General features: G+C 41.7%; 1 protein-coding gene across 5 annotated transcripts in view; it reads right to left on the bottom strand.

Moving 5' to 3' along the window:
• Nucleotides 1-18026, bottom strand: part of DCAF1 (DDB1 and CUL4 associated factor 1) — a 48535-nt gene that overhangs the window by 17369 nt on the left and 13140 nt on the right. For all 5 annotated transcript variants that reach the window (XR_015773641.1, XM_088061728.1, XM_088061729.1 and 2 more), the window contains exons 6-18: nt 16510-16647; nt 15147-15650; nt 13865-13966; nt 12521-12679; nt 11072-11251; nt 9658-9867; nt 8256-8425; nt 6955-7079; nt 4594-5854; nt 3473-3671; nt 2709-2791; nt 1864-1948; nt 228-461 (exon numbers count right to left, since the gene is read on the bottom strand). Coding sequence is in view for 4 of the 5 variants with exons in the window: in XM_088061728.1 (XP_087917854.1) it covers nt 228-461; nt 1864-1948; nt 2709-2791; nt 3473-3671; nt 4594-5854; nt 6955-7079; nt 8256-8425; nt 9658-9867; nt 11072-11251; nt 12521-12679; nt 13865-13966; nt 15147-15650; nt 16510-16647 (3450 nt within the window). In the remaining variant the exon portion in view is untranslated. The remainder of the gene's footprint in view (nt 1-227; nt 462-1863; nt 1949-2708; nt 2792-3472; nt 3672-4593; nt 5855-6954; nt 7080-8255; nt 8426-9657; nt 9868-11071; nt 11252-12520; nt 12680-13864; nt 13967-15146; nt 15651-16509; nt 16648-18026) is intronic.

Raw genomic sequence — 18026 nt, 5'->3', positions numbered from 1 at the left:
CTCTCTGTTTTAAGTATTTTCTCTAGACTGCATCAGAGGCAGAATCTAGATTTAAATAAGCTACCTAACAGTCCCTGCTCGTCCTTGACTCACAGATAGAAACTCCTGTTGCCACACATAACATGTAACACAGAAGACCATTAATACAAATCTGCAAACAGCTACTTGCTCATCCATATCAGTTCTTAAGGTCCCAGTACTAGTTACCACAGTGGCCCAAAGGATACAATTTCAGTGTTGACTATGACCTCCAGCCCATTGGGATGGAAAACACCACTGATAGTCATGTTGAATTTATCAAACTTGTGGATGGCTTGTGCGGATCTGACATCCCAGAGGACACCATCATTTAGAACAAGGTCATCAGTGGGGTTAAAGGTGGCACAATTCTTCTTGTAGTTGTTGGCAAGATCTGGGTTAAACAGAGTCAACAGCTTGTTGCCAGTCTGAATATCATAGATCTTTTAGATTAAAAAGAAAAAGAAAGATTAGTCACAATTTGAAATATACCTAATTTCCTAAAATCCTCCCAAAAATTCTCCTTCCTAGATTGCTTATCAACTGATTGCTTAGAATCAACCCATTCCCCATTTCACTTTTCCATTTCATGTGACAGCATTCCATAAATAACCCTTCCTCTACCAGCCCTTTAATAGTTTTTCACAGCTGGAACCAAGCCTCACAACAAGTTTTGGCCAATGCTTGGCTTACTGCAGGTTCACTGACACATTTCACTCCAATCAGTATGAATTCCAAATAAAGTAACCCCACTGTGAGGAGTGGACTGGGAAGCTGCAATCACAAGGTACCACTTAGCCAGAAAGTATTTCAGAAATGGAACTGCTTTCAGAGCAGATGGTATTTACAAACATTAAAACTCCAAAGCACACAGTGAGGGGGAAAAAAGCCAGAAACTATAGAAAATGAGTTAAAATTCCTGGCATTTACACAGAAAGGCAAATTTGAGCTTTGGCACAAGAAACTTTTGGAATATAGAAAGAGCTTTATACTAGTACAAAGGGTTTATAATTATCTCCTCAGATAAATCTGATTTCTAACATCCTTCAGAGCTTAGCTCTTGTTCAAATTTACAGAGGAAAATATTCTCTAGAACTGGAAAACAAATCTGTTTACCACATAAACATAATACACAAACTTCCAGCTAAATCCAAGTTAAAAACTGGGCAGGAATGGAGAGTTTACTTTAAACAAATCAGAGTAACATGTGAAATTATGAGTAATTTGAATAAGCTATATTTCATGGAAAATTTTTACGCAAATTCTCTTTTAAGAGAGATGGAACCTGTTACAAATGCAAATCAGCACTGCAAAGCAGCAGAAGCCCTCTGAAGCCTTATCTGTCCAATCTGCAGGAATTCATGCAAAGCACTAAAACAATACTCTCTGAAGAGACAGTGGTAAAGTTCAATTACCCAAAAGTAAGCTGCAAATTTGGGGGGGGGAGGAAGAGAGGACATTTCTAATAGACCATTTCTCACAGCTGTTGACTGAGCTACTGTTGACAGTGGAACTTTATTATTATTAATATTACTGAAAAGCAAAGCTAAGAAAGCAACTTTAGAGGGGAAAAAAATCCAGCATGACCTCTCTCAAATGAATAAAACAAAGCAGAATCTAAAACTGCCCAGGATACTTGCCCAGAGGGCAACACATCCACACTGCTTGTGATGAACAAGTTAACACCCTTGGGAACAAGGAGAAGTTATTTGACGCTTTCAAGACTTTCCCCAGAAGCTCATCAGTTACACAGAGCATCAAAGCACTCACACCAATTAACAGACATCCTATGGAAAATTATATTTCTGGCATAGATTCACAGCCATGAACTTTCCTGGTACTTACATGTGCAATGTCTCCTTTTGTGCCAATGACCCTGTCCTGAGAGTGCTTGCTGAACTCCACGTAGTGGTCATCAGGGAAGGAATGCCTGCAGATACAGTCAGTAAAGAAGTCAAGGAATTGCAGATTCTATGTGACCCAAACAACAGCAACAGTTCTAGCACAGGTTTCAACAACGGAGTAAAGATGTAGAAAATCCTCTCCTTTACCACTGACCACATCATGCAACAGAGCCTGCCATAAATATAACACTGGAGAAGTCAGCAGTGGATGGCATCGTGAACATTGAAAGATGTGCAGCCTGAGGGAATTAAACCTTTCCTCTGAGGAAAGGCCTCTAGGTGACCCTACACAGGTCACTCCAAAACAGTTGTTTACAACTAAAGCAGACAACAATCAAACCTTTTAAAAATGAAGAGTTTTCCACACACTTTTTTATGGGAAGGAATAATTGTAAATACTGCAATGGACTGCAAACTCCTTAAAATCTAAGTCTGACAATTTCACCAGGCAAATCACTATGCTAGTCGAATTCTGAACTGTCTACAGAAAGATTGCCAAGATAATTTAGAAACATGAGAATAAAAACACAAACATGTATCTTTGCCTTCAGGAATAACAGAGATTTTAGTGGTATTTCTTGCATGAAACAGGACTTCAGGTAGAACTTATTTAGAATTTGCTCTGTACCAAAAAAAATAGGGAAATTACCAACATAAGTAAGGGCTCACATTTTATTTTTCACAAGACATTCTGAAGTATGTGCTATTCTGTTTTAGAATTTATTCCTGTATCAAATCGTTCTTCCAACTGCAGCACACCCCACAGCTGAATCAGAGGGTACCTACTTCATATCAAAGACAGACTTCATTCCCCACAATGCAGACAGAGGTTGGCTCCATGTAGCAGATGTCAGCAATAAAGATCCATCCTGGATTTCCAGATTGGAGTCGAGGAAAGGAAAAGAACACCAGGGAAAACAGAGGTTATCATTTTACCTGTACACTTTTAACTTACAAGATCTATTTAGAAACAGTAGAGCAGACTTTTGTGCTTAATACCACTCCTGTAGGGATAAAATCCAAGTATATAATACTATGTATAACAAAGAGCCCTTGGCAGACAAACCTTGCAGGTAACAATAGGAACAATCTATGATGTTAACAGCAGATAAAATCAGGATAATCCATGGCTGAATTCTGATGCCCTGCATGGGGAGTCCATTCTGCTTATAAATCTTTCTTTCTTCCTAGAATCATCCCCTGAAAGGTTTCTTTCTCCAGCAAAGATATATAAACTCTGGTACCTTATCTCACACATAAATAAATGTGTATTTGTCAGTTTAAGCATTTTTCCACTTCCAGACATATATATTAATTTCTTAAGAAGTCACATAGCCACTGTGCATCTTTATTATCTTGGGAAGAAAAAAATCCTAAATGTAGAACTCACAAGAGCAAGAATATGCAGCTCTTGGAAGTACTTCCATGACAGGCACTGCAGGCCAGACAGTAGGTACATTTCAGATGTACATATCTAGATGGGCCCAAACCATACCATGGCTTAGGCATTGAGAACTGCTAAAAGTCAGAACAGGTCTGTGATTCCTTACCCTGGATGGCTCAAGGTGCGTGATAGCAGAGTTATGGCAATTGTAACTGGCCTCTTCCTGTCCACTGAACACATTATAGAGTTTCAGCTGCCCCGTGCAAGTACCCAGCATTAGGAATCGTTCTCTTGCTGAAAATGCACAACAGGTAAAGCCACTCTCATCCTCATTTGCTTCCCTGAACACAGAAATTGGACGGAACCTAGAGAAGGCAAAAATACATGGGTAACCCAAAGGAGAGAAAGAAGCAAAACTGAAATGCTGTGTGATGACATTAAATCCAGCCCTTAAAGATTACACGGGCACAAGTTATAGCTTTCTTCTAGAGTAAGCAAAGTGTCATTTTGAAGACTAGTCCTTCACTATTACAACAGTGTTTGCAATCTTTCAGGGTTTGTTTTCCACTATGTGGTACTTCTGTACTTCTACATCACTCAGCTGAAGCACTTGGACTCCATCTTCAAAGCTGGACTGATGGAAAATCTGTAATGTCAATATCTGGGTAAGAACAGAGAACTAGCAAAAAAAATCCTAACAGTTCTGAAACACTTAGCACAAGAAGATGTCACATGAGCCAAACAATGTCCTGGCATCATAACTTCCCACAGTGACACTGCTTTCAGTGACACTGCTTTCACTGTGAAGATGCTTTCATGAACATGGCACCTTCATTTTCATAAACTTTACATCACCTTCCAGTTTAACCTCAGGAAAGGCCACATAAAAAGAGAACTGATGGTGCTGATGATTCCGTTGCAAGAACAAAATACAGATTTCACTGTCCTGCATCTGTCAGCCAACCATCCTCAAGGCTATTTGCACTCTCACAAAACTGGTGCTACATACTCACCTTCCAAAGGAGAACCAAGAGCTACCAGCTTCATTAGTCAATGTTGCTACTGAAAATAAAGTGTGCTTTGTGTACTAAGGGTCAGCACTAAGGACAAGACAAACAGAACAACTACTAAAAAATGCCTTTCAAGGCTCTCTCTCTGTCACCATGAATGAAAACTCTTTTGACTCCAAGGATACTCCATTGTGGGACTGCACAGCCTGAATCCAGGTAAGGCTTTTTGGCACAGGGTACATCCTGAGAGGGATCATAACATAGTTTTCTTCCTTACCTGCTAAATATAAGGTGTCTATCAAAGCAGCCACCATCCACCCCTCCGTACTTCGGAAAGGCCGCCCTGCGGGTCAGCCGTGAGGTAAAGTTAGTGGGCGCCTGGCGCCTCTGTTTTGGCTCAGGACACTGGTGGGGAGTAAAGAGAGAGAAAGGGGGACAGGTGGCAACAGGGTTCTTGCAGCGGGCATGCTGCTCCCTAAGGTACTCTGTGATTATACTGTCCAGCGTGGGTGGGGAAGGAAGGTGTCTGTCCAGCTGCTTTTTGATAGCTGGGCTCTGGCTGTAGGCGCCATGGTCCGATTTTTGTCGCAACACTCTGATTTTCCTGCCGTTGCAGGGAGACGGCCTCTCCCTGACAAAGCTAATCCTGCCAATCAGAGGAGAGTTGCTGGCGTAAGAAGGGCCTGGAAGGGCTGGTGGACCTTGGGATGCAGACGGCCTTGCCTGAGCATGGACAGAGGTGGCAGTGGAACCTACAGCAGTGTGGCTACTCAAACGGGCCGAGATGCCGTTAGCTATGCGAGGAGTGCGAGGCAGCGTCACCGGAGAGGCAGCGGCCGCAACAGGGGTGAAGGCAGAAGAGTGAGACGCTGCAGTCATGGGCAGGTCAGCCTCTTTTGTAAGGACAGACGCAGTTTCCCCGAGGCCCTTAGAGATGAGATGGTTTCTAATCAGCAGCAGCAGCTCCTTCTCAGGAAAGGTGATCCTCGACTGGGCCACCACATCCGCCTTCTGCAGCCGCGCCAGCGAGACATCCGTGCCGATGAGCAGGGGCTTCCCCGAGACACGCTCGATGAGCTCGGCAGCGTATTTGCAGAACTTCACGTGCTCGCTGCGCTTGTCCTGCAGCACCGGCTCCTTCATCAGCTGCTGGATCTGACAGCTGCTGAACAGGGGCAGCTTGCTGATGATCTGCCGGACGGTGCTGCTGCGCGACAGCCCCACCAGGGCTTTGCAGGCCAGCGCCCGGATCTGATCCGCGTCAGTGATCGGCATCTTCACAGACAGCAACGACAGCAGCACCTTGATGCCGTTGTTGGACTGCACCACATTCCACATCTTGGCTAACGTGTGCTCGCTGCTCTTGGGGGCCTGAGGAAGCTTTCGACGCGGAGTCCCAGAGATGAATTTCCCAATGCTGGAGATCCGGTTATCTGGGCCACACACGCAATTGATGATGATCTGAAGGGCTGATTTCTGAATCTCAGCATCATGGATGAAAAACTCACCCTCAGCAACTCCAAGGATGATACTAATACCTAGTGAGGGAAAGAAGTAGTTTCTTTAGTACTCTATAAAACGTAGCTTACACAAGCTGATCAGGCAAGTACGGGAGGTCTTCCAACAAATTTGAAGAAAATAGGTACTTCCAGAAATTCCTGAAGTTCTGCTAGTCTAAGACATATTCTTCTACCTCCCTGGAAAATATTTTCCTGCACTTCGGGTCCTCCACCTAATCATCAGGAGGTAGTGTCACACAACCTCTTAGATGTGGTGATCAAGCACAGCCCAGCAGTGAAAAATCTAAGGTATCTGGACCGAGCAAGATGCACAGACATGCTCTGATTCTTTACGCATACAGCAACTCTAGTATAAACCACTTACTAACTTACTAACCAAGTAAACACTAAGAGGAAGGAAGGAGACCAAGTCACGGAGGACAAAATAATCATATCACAACTGCCAAAAGGAATCAGGCAAAAAAAGAAACTTTAGGGTGACTTGGGTGACTTTTTCTCCCCACAGAATTCCTGTTAGCTTCATGTCTGCTTCAGAATATCAAAACCCTCACAGAATTAGTGTTTGCCTAGCGACTTTTTGTGCAAAACAAATTATCTTTTGCCTATATCTAGTATTCTGCCTGCCTTTTATTTTCTTAAAAAGAAAAGTGAGGCTCTAGTTAAAGTAGAAGCCTTGGATCTGATCCAGGCACATCTCACTCATTTACATGCTGAACCTGGAGGCAACCAGTTAGAGCGTAACTCACACAGCAATAATTGTTCCTCTCCCTTACTCTCAAATGCCATATTCTCAAGAGACCTAAATTTCTGAGAAACTGAGGAAACCTAATAGTCCCATTACAAAAGTGTATTTGCCTCCACCTGTACTTAATGAGCTCTTGAAAACAAGTGCAAGAGAAAGACCTGCCTCTAAATTTGTAACCGAACCACAGTGCTAATCATGACACAATTTTAACCACAGTGCACTCTCCCATTTATTTGCATCCTTGACAGTAACTCTGAATACATGAATTATTTTAACCTTTGTCTCACTGTAGGTAAGGAACAGCCAGCCAAAACCCACATAGCAGAAGACATACACATAAATGTGTAAGTCATTAGGACCAAATTCAGCTTACCCACAGTGGAAACAGTAGATCCAGCTTCATCTAACACATCCACAGGTTCTGCCAGTTGCAACTGGATTTTAGGAACTACAGTCAGGATGGCCAGTACATCCAAAGCATATCGTACTGTGTCATTCCTGGAAGACAGCAACAGAAGAACTTCTTAGAACTGCATGTACAGAATTGTTTCAATAACATAAAATAGTATTCAATTTACTCCAAGAAATGGAAGGAAATCAGTCACATCTGCTGCATTTGATGGTGCCTTTTGATTTTACAGTGAAAAGGGCTGGTCTCCATAGAAGGCAGTGCTCACATGCACACCACTGCCTGCAGTCTGCCAACATTTATCCCACTTGGCTCACAGGCTCCTAAAAGCACAGTAATTTTGTATTTATAAAAATAAGAATGTTAGGACTTACTAACGAAAGCATTCTAAATTAGGCTTCTGAATCTAATCTAACTCTACATCTTAGCTGGAAAACATTGCTGTCCAAAATACTCTGTCACCAGTTAACTAGGAAGGAAGTTTTTCTGAAGTCAAGGGAAACTGTTTAGCAGCAAACCAGACAACTCTGATAGTAAAAATGACACCAACTTCGGCTCCAGTTTAGGAAAGATGCAGTGTGTGGAAGGTGAAAAGGGCTGTTCAGCAAGAGGTGAGAGAGCAGAAAAATGCAAAAAAGAGGAGATCTACAACCTGTGAGGAAAGGTAGGAGTTAACCCAGGTAGCAATTAGGAAACAGCTGCAGAAGGAAAGAAACAGGAGAACTACCCAGGAGAGTGCAACCTGAGAGTGGGAGGGAGGCAGAGAACTGCAGAAGCAAAACAGATTTCAAAGAATTTCAATTTAAGTTAGGCAAGAAGCTCCTGTAGGCAGCAGAAATAAGGAGGAGGGAGCCCTGGTCCACCTCATTCCAGGATTAAAGATAGGCTAGAAAATGGTCCAAGGAGAGGGTGAAATCAGGACCTTTCTCTCAACAAAAGGTTAAACAAATTTTGAGACTGACAGAAAGAGGCACAGAACTGTAATGAAGCTTTTCTGAGAAATCAGTGTCACAGTAATCAAAGGCCTGAAGCATTTTGGCTCTTCATAAATTTCTCAACCTCCCTCTCCCTGCCTGAAAATTTTAGTCCTGCTTTCCCCAGAGTTAGCTTTGATAAGCACTGTGTGGCCACAGCACAGGCCCTAACAGCACTAACCAGCACGTGGCTGTTTTAAACACCAGCAGGGCAGAAAATCTGTAGGAAATGTAGCGTCCTGCCCAAGAGTCACAAGTGCTGCACTCAGAGTACTACAACAGACAGCTCACCTTGCATAGTATGTCTTCCAGTTGCAGGCAATGGAAATGAGCTGAAGCATGAGCTGGACACAAGACAGCTTCAGAAAAACCTCTGCTGGCTCCCAGTAGAGCTGTGCTGGACCATACTCAATCAGGAACTCCATCATCTCCACAATCTGCTCATGAGTATAGGAGCAGGCCTGCAGGGAAGGGATGTCATTAGATCACAAGGGTTACAAACTTGCACATCAAATCCCCCACTGCTGGAATTTAACCAAACACTGTATGTATAAGATTAGACTACCACTGTCTCTTGCAGATTAAGTATTTACTTTCTGGTTTATTCCCCAGTTATAAAGGAATATAGCAACTGCCACTATAATATACAATAATAAGCTTAAGGATAATATCCTTTAAGTTTCTTTACAGTCTTATAAAGTTAAGGGAAATTTAAGAATAAAAGGTACATTAAAATCATACTCTGCTTTTAAGCTACTAATCTAGTAGTTACTGCACCATCATTCAGTATACATTTATGCAAAAATATTAAAAAGGTTGCTAAGTACTCAATTACAGTTTCTAAGTTTTGACTACAAAACATACTGAACATATTTATTTATACTGAATAATATATACATATACATATGTATTTATACTGAATAAAAAAAATTCCTAGCAAGTTTGCCTTTCAATATTCTTAATTACATGAGAAAGAAACAGTTTATATACATTGCTTTAGTTACTGAAAATAAGCAATTTCTGCAGAAGCAAAAACTCCTTTATATTTTCTTATTTCAGTTCCTCCAGAAAATCATCATAAATTAAATCAGAAACCACAGGTCAATGTAGTTTCTCAAAAACCAGCAGCCATAAAATCCAGTTAAAAAAAAAAACCCAACAAACAAACAAACCAACCCAAAATAACTAACAAAACCAGCTTTGCAAGGAGAAATCGGGGGGGGGGGGTGGGGGAAAGACGCCATGGCCAACACTATGGATTGTTGGATCTCACAGGTAATTTCTAAAAGCAGTGGTGTCCAAAAGGCATTTCAGTTACCATTATCCAATTAAATTTATTGAGTTCTTCAGCATTATGTACCTCTATGTACATACAGATTTTTTCCTTTCAGAGATTCACAGCACAGAAAACCCCACAAGTATCAGAAACAACCTGTCTTTGAGTTTTTCAGAAATGGAAAGGGAACCACAGCACACGAGCAGAAGCCTTAATCAAACGTAATTCAGACAAACCTCAAGGGCTCCTCTGTATTCTCCTATTACAGCACCATTCCACACGACAGGAAAAAAGCACAAATAAAACAATTGCGGCCTGCCTAGTTATTGCACTGGCTTTGAAGCTACGTATGTCTGCAGCTTGGATTCAACTGAGAAATGCAACAACCATGTGAAAAGCTTGCAATGTGCTTCTCACCTTGTAGGGGGGCTGTGGATGGACCAGGATGCCGCCCTCAGTGCGCTGCAGCGACTGCTTCACCTGCTCCAGTTTGATGGCAAGGTGAGCCTCGAAGTACCGGCGCAGGGCCATGCAGGTGTGCTTCCCCGTCTGCCGACTGGCAAAGATCTCATCATCACTCAGGAGGGCTCCTTGGTCTTCCAGGTTTAAGATTTCCAGAGTGCTTATCTTCAGAAAGAAATTGGGTGTGAGGAAAAAAGTTTCAACAGCTCAATCTTCAGGAAAAAAAGCATCTACAACTCTCAGCTGCTCTCGTACCAAACCCAAACATGCTGCCTTTGCTGTACAGGACACAGAAGCACACAGAGCTGACAAAGGCTGTCTGAACAGAAAAGGGTCTCTGCGTGGGTAAACAGCCTAAATTGAACCATGCCCTCTCCTTCACTATCTATGAAGGCAGAAATCACAGAAACACAGAATGAACTAGGCTGGAAAAGACCTTTGAGATCAAGTCCAACCTATGACCTAACCTGACACCTGCTCATCAACTAAACCATGGCACTGAGTGCCACATCCAGTCTTTTTTTAAACGTATCCAGGGACAGTGACTCCACCACCTCCATGGGCAGATGATTCCAGTGCCCAATCACTCTTTTGATGAATTTTTTTCTGACATCCAACCTAAACATGCCCTGGCACAGCTTAAAGCTGTGTCCTCTTGTTCTGTCAGTCATTGCCTGGGAGATGAGACCAACCCCCACCTGACTACAACCACCCTTTGGGTAGCTGTAGAGAACAATAAGATGACCCCTGAACCTCCTTTTTTCCAGCTAAAGAAGTCACAACAGTGTAGGTCTGGAGGCAGTGTTGTGCTGAGTACTATTAGGCATAATATGGCACCACATGGTGTGCTTGCACCCTGCAGCACTGATGTCCCCGAGTTCGACAGGGCCCAAGCTGCAGGAGTGCACAGCAACACCCTGCAGACATTGCAGCTTATCTACATGAACAGTGTCCTTAACTTGTGCCCAGAAGGTACTGTGGTTCCTGCAGCACACACACAGCCATTCCTCTCGGGGAACAAGGCTGCATTTATCCACATCCAACAAGGTGCATGTCTATGTGGAGTGGTAAGAAACATCTGGACTAACACTAAGCCACCACTGTTTGAATGAGTACTGCTTAAACCAGGAGTTGCACCAAAAATGCTCCCAAAGGGTAGAAAGTCTCTAGACAATAATCATAATAATAAAAATAATAAAGATAAAAGAATGCATGTGCGTGTTGCTTAGAAAACTCAACCCACCTTTTCATCTCTTGGGAAGTGAGGAAGAAAAACCCCAAACAAAACAACGAAACTCCACAGTTGCACTTACAGGGTGCAAAACCTGCCACTAAACCCCTGTTCCCTACTTAAAGCCACAGCCCTTACCAGGTTAACCAGACGTCGCAGCCCATCATGCCTGTCAAAGAGCTCCAGGACAGCACGGAAGGAGAAGCAAATGGAGAAGAACATGGTGGCATGGCAGCAGCCCGAGGCATGGGAGCACTCCATCAGCCACAAGGTGTAGTTCACTACATCTGAAAGCACATTATGGGGGTGCATGCACACCTAGAAAGCAAAAGAACATTCTTGAGGAGGATTTCAAATAGATTGCTTAAGAGATTTGGTCTGAGGAGAATGAAGACTCTTTGAGAAGCAGAGGACAAGTATCAGTTATTCCCAGCTTGACTTGGGACATCTGAGACATGAAATAAAAAGTCCCATTTTCAGACCAGCAAAAAAACCTGCTGTTAGACTAATAAAGAATATGATTTGGCAACATAGGACTAGAAATTGGTCCATTCCTAGAGCAAAGCACAATGAATACAGCAGCCTTAGTGTAGTATAATTCCAGATAGTCCTTCTCTGTACCACTCCCATATATCCAAAGAACACTTCACCAGAGGCAGACAAGTTTCCACTGCAGAAACACAAATTCTGCTCAGTGTAACCAAGTATCATATGCTATGCAGAGGTACTAGCAAACTCTAGCAGCACTGAAGCCTAGGGGAATTGAAAGGATTGTCAAATGCAAGCCTAAAGCCTGACTTTTCTCTGGAAGCAGACAACTGAGCTGGTCTTTTCCTGTTCTGACTGTGCCTCCGAGATTTGCAGACCATGTGCTCAGAACTGCACTTTTGCATTTGCCTGTTTACTTCTACTGAGGAGGAACTGGCTCTGTCAGGGTCAGTGACAAGAGGAACTGAAGTGCTGGCACCACCTGCTGTGTGCCAAGTTCGCAGAGTTTTCCATCTCTTCTCTGCTGGTGTTGGATGTACTCAAAGAATACAGCTTCAGACCTGAGGTCTGGCATGGACTACTTGACAAGGGACTGTACCCTGAAGCTGTCGTCCTCTGAAATCCAAAATGTACCACAGACACCTGCTCTACCTGGTATCTGAATATATTTGGGATAACATCTGGCAGAACATCTACATCCATGCATAGAGAAAAACAATCTCAGGTGTAGTAGTCCATCAGAACAGGCAGGAAAGAAAGGCAAATGAGAATGAAGGAGGTTTTTGTTGAGATTTTTTGAGGGAAAGAGGGAAGAATAGAATGAAAAGGGTGATTAAAGTATTGAGGCAAAACCAACATGGTCTTCAGTTAATTCCCTAGGAATTGAAACCCACACCCTTGAAACAAAACACTGTTATCCACATACACACCTTGAAACAATACACTATTATTCATATACCTCCTATGCCTCTGCATATATCAATCATCCATATAAATTTGCTTTTAAGCTTAGGAGATATTTATTCACTGTTTGAACACAGGTAGAAACACTGAGAAACTATAGAATCACTGCAGTTACAGTACAAGAACAACTCTTACCCTCTCCATAGCATCTTGATTGTACGACAAGTAATACAAACACATGGACACTCCTGTTGCTGCCATGGAAGGACGAGGAATCTCCAGCAACTTTTGCACTCCTCCATGAGCAACAAACTCTGTAGCAAACTTGTTGTGCAGCAGCAATGATGCCAAATGCTAAGGAACCATAAAAGCAGATTAGACTAGGATTTTTCAAACTGTCATCAATTCTATAACAGACAGCAGAAAAAGTAACTGTTCTGTGCTTTGTGCACCTTACTTCCTCCTCCCATTATATCTAATCCACAATGTAGTATTTATCCCAACAACAAAACCAAAAGAGGAGCTACCACTTTTTTTTTTTAACACATCTTGCAAAAGAAATACAAGAAAAGCAGAGCAACTCAGAAGTTATTCAACAGGCCACCTTAAGGTCTTTCTATTGTCTTCAAATTCACTCACCTTCTATTATCACTACTATTTAAATTTCCATTCATATTTTGATGACACATTGCTGACACAAGGAATTTTACAAAATGAAGTGTAAAGGCAATTAAAGGGAAGCTTGCAGGTGCAGTGAAGTGTACTGCACACTGCTTTTCTGTATTACCTAGACCTTAAGAAGAAACAGCAAGAGCCACTGTAAACCCCACTCTATTCCCAACTGAAGCAACCCACAGCTACTGTAGGAATACTACTCCTTCAAAATAAATTCTCAGACAAATGACAAAGATACAGTGAGGAAGACTCTGGAGAATCAGAGGCAGAGAAGTTATTGTGAAAGAAGGAAAAGAATCCACAGAAAAGTTTAACTTGTGCTGATGCACTGCAGGTTTGGCTTGACCAAGGTTATTCTGTGTGGCTTTTTACCTTGGGGAGATAACCTTAAAGACTACTCTCACAAAACTAGTATTTCAACCACTGAGCTCAGAGATGTCATGCTGGGGCTTCTGGGAGTTGTTTGTGCTCCTTACCCCTCACAAGTGTCCTTTGAGATGGCAGGCAGTGGAATAACTCAGGAATGCCATCTAAGGGCAGCAGGAACACAATCATTTGATAGAAAAAGGAATTTTTATCGTCTTCAAATAGATGGATGAAAGGTGAACTTAATGGCCCTTCCTGCACAATTAAGATCTTCTTATTCCCTCCTTCCTTTCCTGTTTTTTCATTTGAAGTGCTTGACACTTAAAAAACCAAAACTGCAATGCATTCAAGTTGAGCAAAAGCAATTTCCGACCCCAGGGAATGCTGCAAGACACCAGCCTAAAGAAGATGAGCACTTGCCTTTAATGCATAGCAAACATATATTCCATGTTTTTACAATGTTTATGGTACATTTTATGTATTATGAAAGTAATTTACCTTAAGGGCCTCAAAAGTGAGCAGCACATCATTGGTTCGCTTCAAATCAATGTAGTACATCATCAGCTCCCTTGATCCCAGTTGCATAAAGATGGGTAGCAGCTGAGAAAAATAAAAATGGAACACTAGCTGAACGTTTCATGAGAATTACAAGGTCTCTTTTGGTTTATACTCTCTCAAACCCCCAATTTTCCCCTATTAGCAGATACCTGTTATGAGAGGTCAGAGGTAACCAGCTCCATCCATAGGAAGCAATAAAGGTTAACAGACCTCTTGTAATACATCTGCTGACTGCAGCAAGGTGCATGGCAGCTGCCACACGGAAATCTTAAGACTCTCCTCCAAGTGCGGCTATGGAAGTCCACACAGATACCACCCTGGAGAGAGGCTCCACCTTCCATCTGTGCAAAGACAACTACCCAACAACTGAACAGAAAAAACAGGAGAGCAGGGCAACAAACCAAAACCCTTTGCATCATTCTTTGCAACACCTTTATGCTAGTAATTCCTATTTTTATAGCCTATTATTGCTGGCATATGAAGCAATCCAGTCTGCATGCAGGGTGTCAGGGGGTAATGGTTTCTCTGGCTCTCACAGAAACAAGGCACACATGTGCACACACATAACATCTACCACAAAGCAAAACCGTGTTGCTTTGTTCTGGTACAAATAAAGGAAAGCCAGCAAAAAAAAAAAAAATTATAAATAGAAACACACTTTCATAAATCTGACACAGCCGCATTATTTTGTCCATTCAATTAATATCAGTTTTCAAAAGCATCTGCATGATGTGGGCCCTGCCACTTCTCCTCAGAACTACTACAGAGGTTACACAAACCACTTCATTAAGAACTTCAAGTTGATTATTTCCTCAGACTTTTACCTGCAGGAATCTATCATATGCCCCATAGGAAACAGGAAAAATGGCTGCATTTCAAACAAAGCTTCATGGAAGCAAGCACCAAATTTAGCAGGAACATGGGGAAAAAAAAAAATCCCCATGGTGGTTGGGTCATGCTCCAACTACCAAACCACACATTTCCTAGGTTCAGGTTTCAGTGTTATCCACTGAATATTGAATATTACTTGAAGTAATATTCAAACAAATGATTTCATAAATTTAGAAGTCATCAACAACTCAGGAAAAGTTACCAATCTTAATCATGACAGGAAATATTAGAGAATGATATAACAATTCTGCCACTTTTCCCCCACAATTACACTCAGTTTTATATGGAGAATTAGAGCACAGAGTGCTTCCTCCCACTGTCATATGCTCACCTCTTGGTACTCCCCCAAGGGAGTCAGGTACTGAAGAATCAGCCTCTGCTCTATGGCAGGAGTCAAGGGGTAAAGTGTGTAGTTAGTGCCAATCACCCATGGGGACATTTCTGACCAGCTGCTGTTGGACAGTTCAACAAATATCCGCTCTGGTTCCGAGGCGGAGAAGCCCAGCTTTTGCTTGGCCTTCCGGAAGCCATCTCTTTCATGCTGTTTCCCTGATTTGCTTTTTCTCAGTCCCCCATCATCTAGCTTTGTTGCAGAGTTTACTCTGCTGCTGGTCTTATGACTTGAATCGAGATGAAAGGAGATCTCCATATCACCAGAAACTTCTTCTTGCTCTCCATCTACTGTCATCTCCCCATAATCCATATCCACAGCCTCTTCGTCAAGGGGCAGCAGAGGATCTGATGGCACTTTCCGAGGACTGGGGCGCTTGTTCTCCTGTTTTGTGGTCATTTCAGTGACCTGCAGCTCTCGTAGCCGACGAAGCACCAGAGCCACCTGTTTCACAAAAGCAGCACTCATGAGCACACACTCCTTGCTTTGATCACGCAACTCACCCCAGCCATATTTTTTGTTATCACCATATAACTCCTCTACAGTACAAAGTGCTGAGTATGCTGTGGTATACATTTGCCCGGAGAAATAACAACTTTAAAGTGAGAGAACTCAAACCCATTTTGTTACAGCTACTTTCATTCTAAAATATCAGCACCATGTCTCCTGTGTGAGGAGGAGTGGCTGGAAAGCCATCAGGAGCAGATGAGCTATACTGGTGCTAACAGAACCACATACCACCTTGCAGCATCCTTCCACCATCTAAGCCCAGCCTGAAATAAAGGCAACATTCCCTTTGGAAGCAGAAGCTTTGGTAAATTTCAGTTCCACAAAACCAAAGGTTTTCCAAACCTGTTTAGAGGTTTAGGTTTAATGTTTTCTAAACATTACTTTTAATGATTAGAAGACATGTCATCACAATTTCAGCATAGCTGTCTCCATGCTGACTTACCTTTCATTTTAAAACCTCTGTCTGGTGGGCAAATCACAATGTGCAATAATTACAGATGTAGAACTTCTGAAAACACTTCTTTAAGGAAAGTATGAATATGAGCCTCATTAAAAAGTAAAGTACCTGACTTCTTAGGTTTCCACTGGCATTTTGAATACAACTGCTGTTAACAGAATAATCAGGCTGAATGCCCCAACTCAGTCAGGAAAGGATGGAAACCATGACTCTTACAGAGAGTACTACAACCACTGTAAGACTCATATATTAACCCATGAATGTGAGCTCCCAGAAATAAAAATTACAAAGAGGTAACTATACTCCACAAAGAGAAAGTGATTGAGTGATCATTACCAATTGTGAGTTCTCATCCCTGTAATTTGCAGCAATGTCCTGGTTTTCCATAGCTCCTCCCAGCAGTCCTGTTGCATATGTCCTTAGTGGCTGATCAGCCTCTCGTGCCCACTTAAAGAGATTTTCCACTATGCCTTCCTAGAAGGGAGAAAACAAGAAACCAGTTCTAACAGCTACATTTCATCTTTAACTTCTCAGTCCCAGTGAAAGCACCTGTAGGGAAGAATTCTCTCTAATCTCTAGTAATGACCAGGCTAGATTTCCTATCAAACATGTAATGAATAAAAATAACTGGGACCAAAAAGAAAAGAAAAAGAAAAAAGAAATAAAAAAGAAGAAAATTTTAAAAAATCTAAAGCTTTAAGCTGCATGAAACTATGCCCAAACATCAGATATTTGGATTTGCACACCTGCAAAAAGTGGCCAGTCCAGATACTTCCTAGAAAATGGCAAAACACTACAGGTATGAAATAATCCAAACAAACAAGCCCCACATTCCAGTCAGTTTCACTAAAAGAAATCTCCAGCAATTCAGCAAATTTCAAAGAAGCTGTATTGAATTTACATCAAATAAAATGAAATTTGGCTAAATTCAAAACAGACAATTAAAAAGACAATGGTTTAGAATGAAAGATTAATTTGTTTCCTCTAAATTGTCACTGGATTTGGAAACATCAGCAACAATGGATCATTATCATGACAGAAATCTTGCACATAATTTGAATTATAGGTACAATACAACAAAAGAAAGTGAAAAGTAATAATGAAGAGACACATTTTAACAGGAACTCTCAGCTTACAGATCTTTAGAGTTGCCTGTTATATATTTAAAGACGATTGCATTATTATTTAAACGCTCTTATGTAATTAAAAAAAAAAAATCTTGCTGATGAGCTGTGAAATCCCTTGGTCGCTAGAGGGCCTCTTTGTGAGGAGAACAGCACCTTCTTTCCAAAGCCTCCTATGTACAGGAGTTCTAAGTGCCCAGAACAGAGCTCTAAATATTCTCAAGGCAAAAGGAAAAAAGTCCTTAAGTGCAAAACTTCATTTCATTTCAGTTTACAGAGAGCTTTGGTCCCTGGAAATAGCTATATTCTTCTCAAATGGGGAACTATTGTTTTGGTTTTAAATTGTTTTCTGGCCAAGGCTTCCCAGCCTCAGCTTTTGAACAGATCACAAAGAGCTCAAATTAAATTAAATCTTTGACAAAGGGAGCACATTAATCTTTTCTTTTATCATGCTTTAGAATTCATATGCATGTTTCCAACAGTAGAGAAATTAATTCAGAACTTTTATATAAAGCACTACCGCATTTCCAAACTTCAGAAAAACATTAGTTCTTACACATGAGGAAACTGTGACATGAGTGAAATTCACCTTCTCCTCACTTTCCACACTGTGTGCATTCCTTCAGAACAACGCATTTGTCAACATGCAGAAGTCTGATTCAGCTGTCCATCACAGTTCCAGATAATCCCCACAAAGCTTGTGGATTTTAGACTGCTTAGTTAAAGTAT

The sequence above is a fragment of the Pseudopodoces humilis genome, chromosome 13 (genome assembly GCF_049639895.1).
Source record: "Pseudopodoces humilis isolate 2021_Gansu_Grassland_sample_001 chromosome 13, ASM4963989v1, whole genome shotgun sequence".
Taxonomy (NCBI): domain Eukaryota; kingdom Metazoa; phylum Chordata; class Aves; order Passeriformes; family Paridae; genus Pseudopodoces; species Pseudopodoces humilis.
Note: the sequence above shows the minus strand (reverse complement) of the source record. Positions and strands in the feature narration are given on the sequence as shown.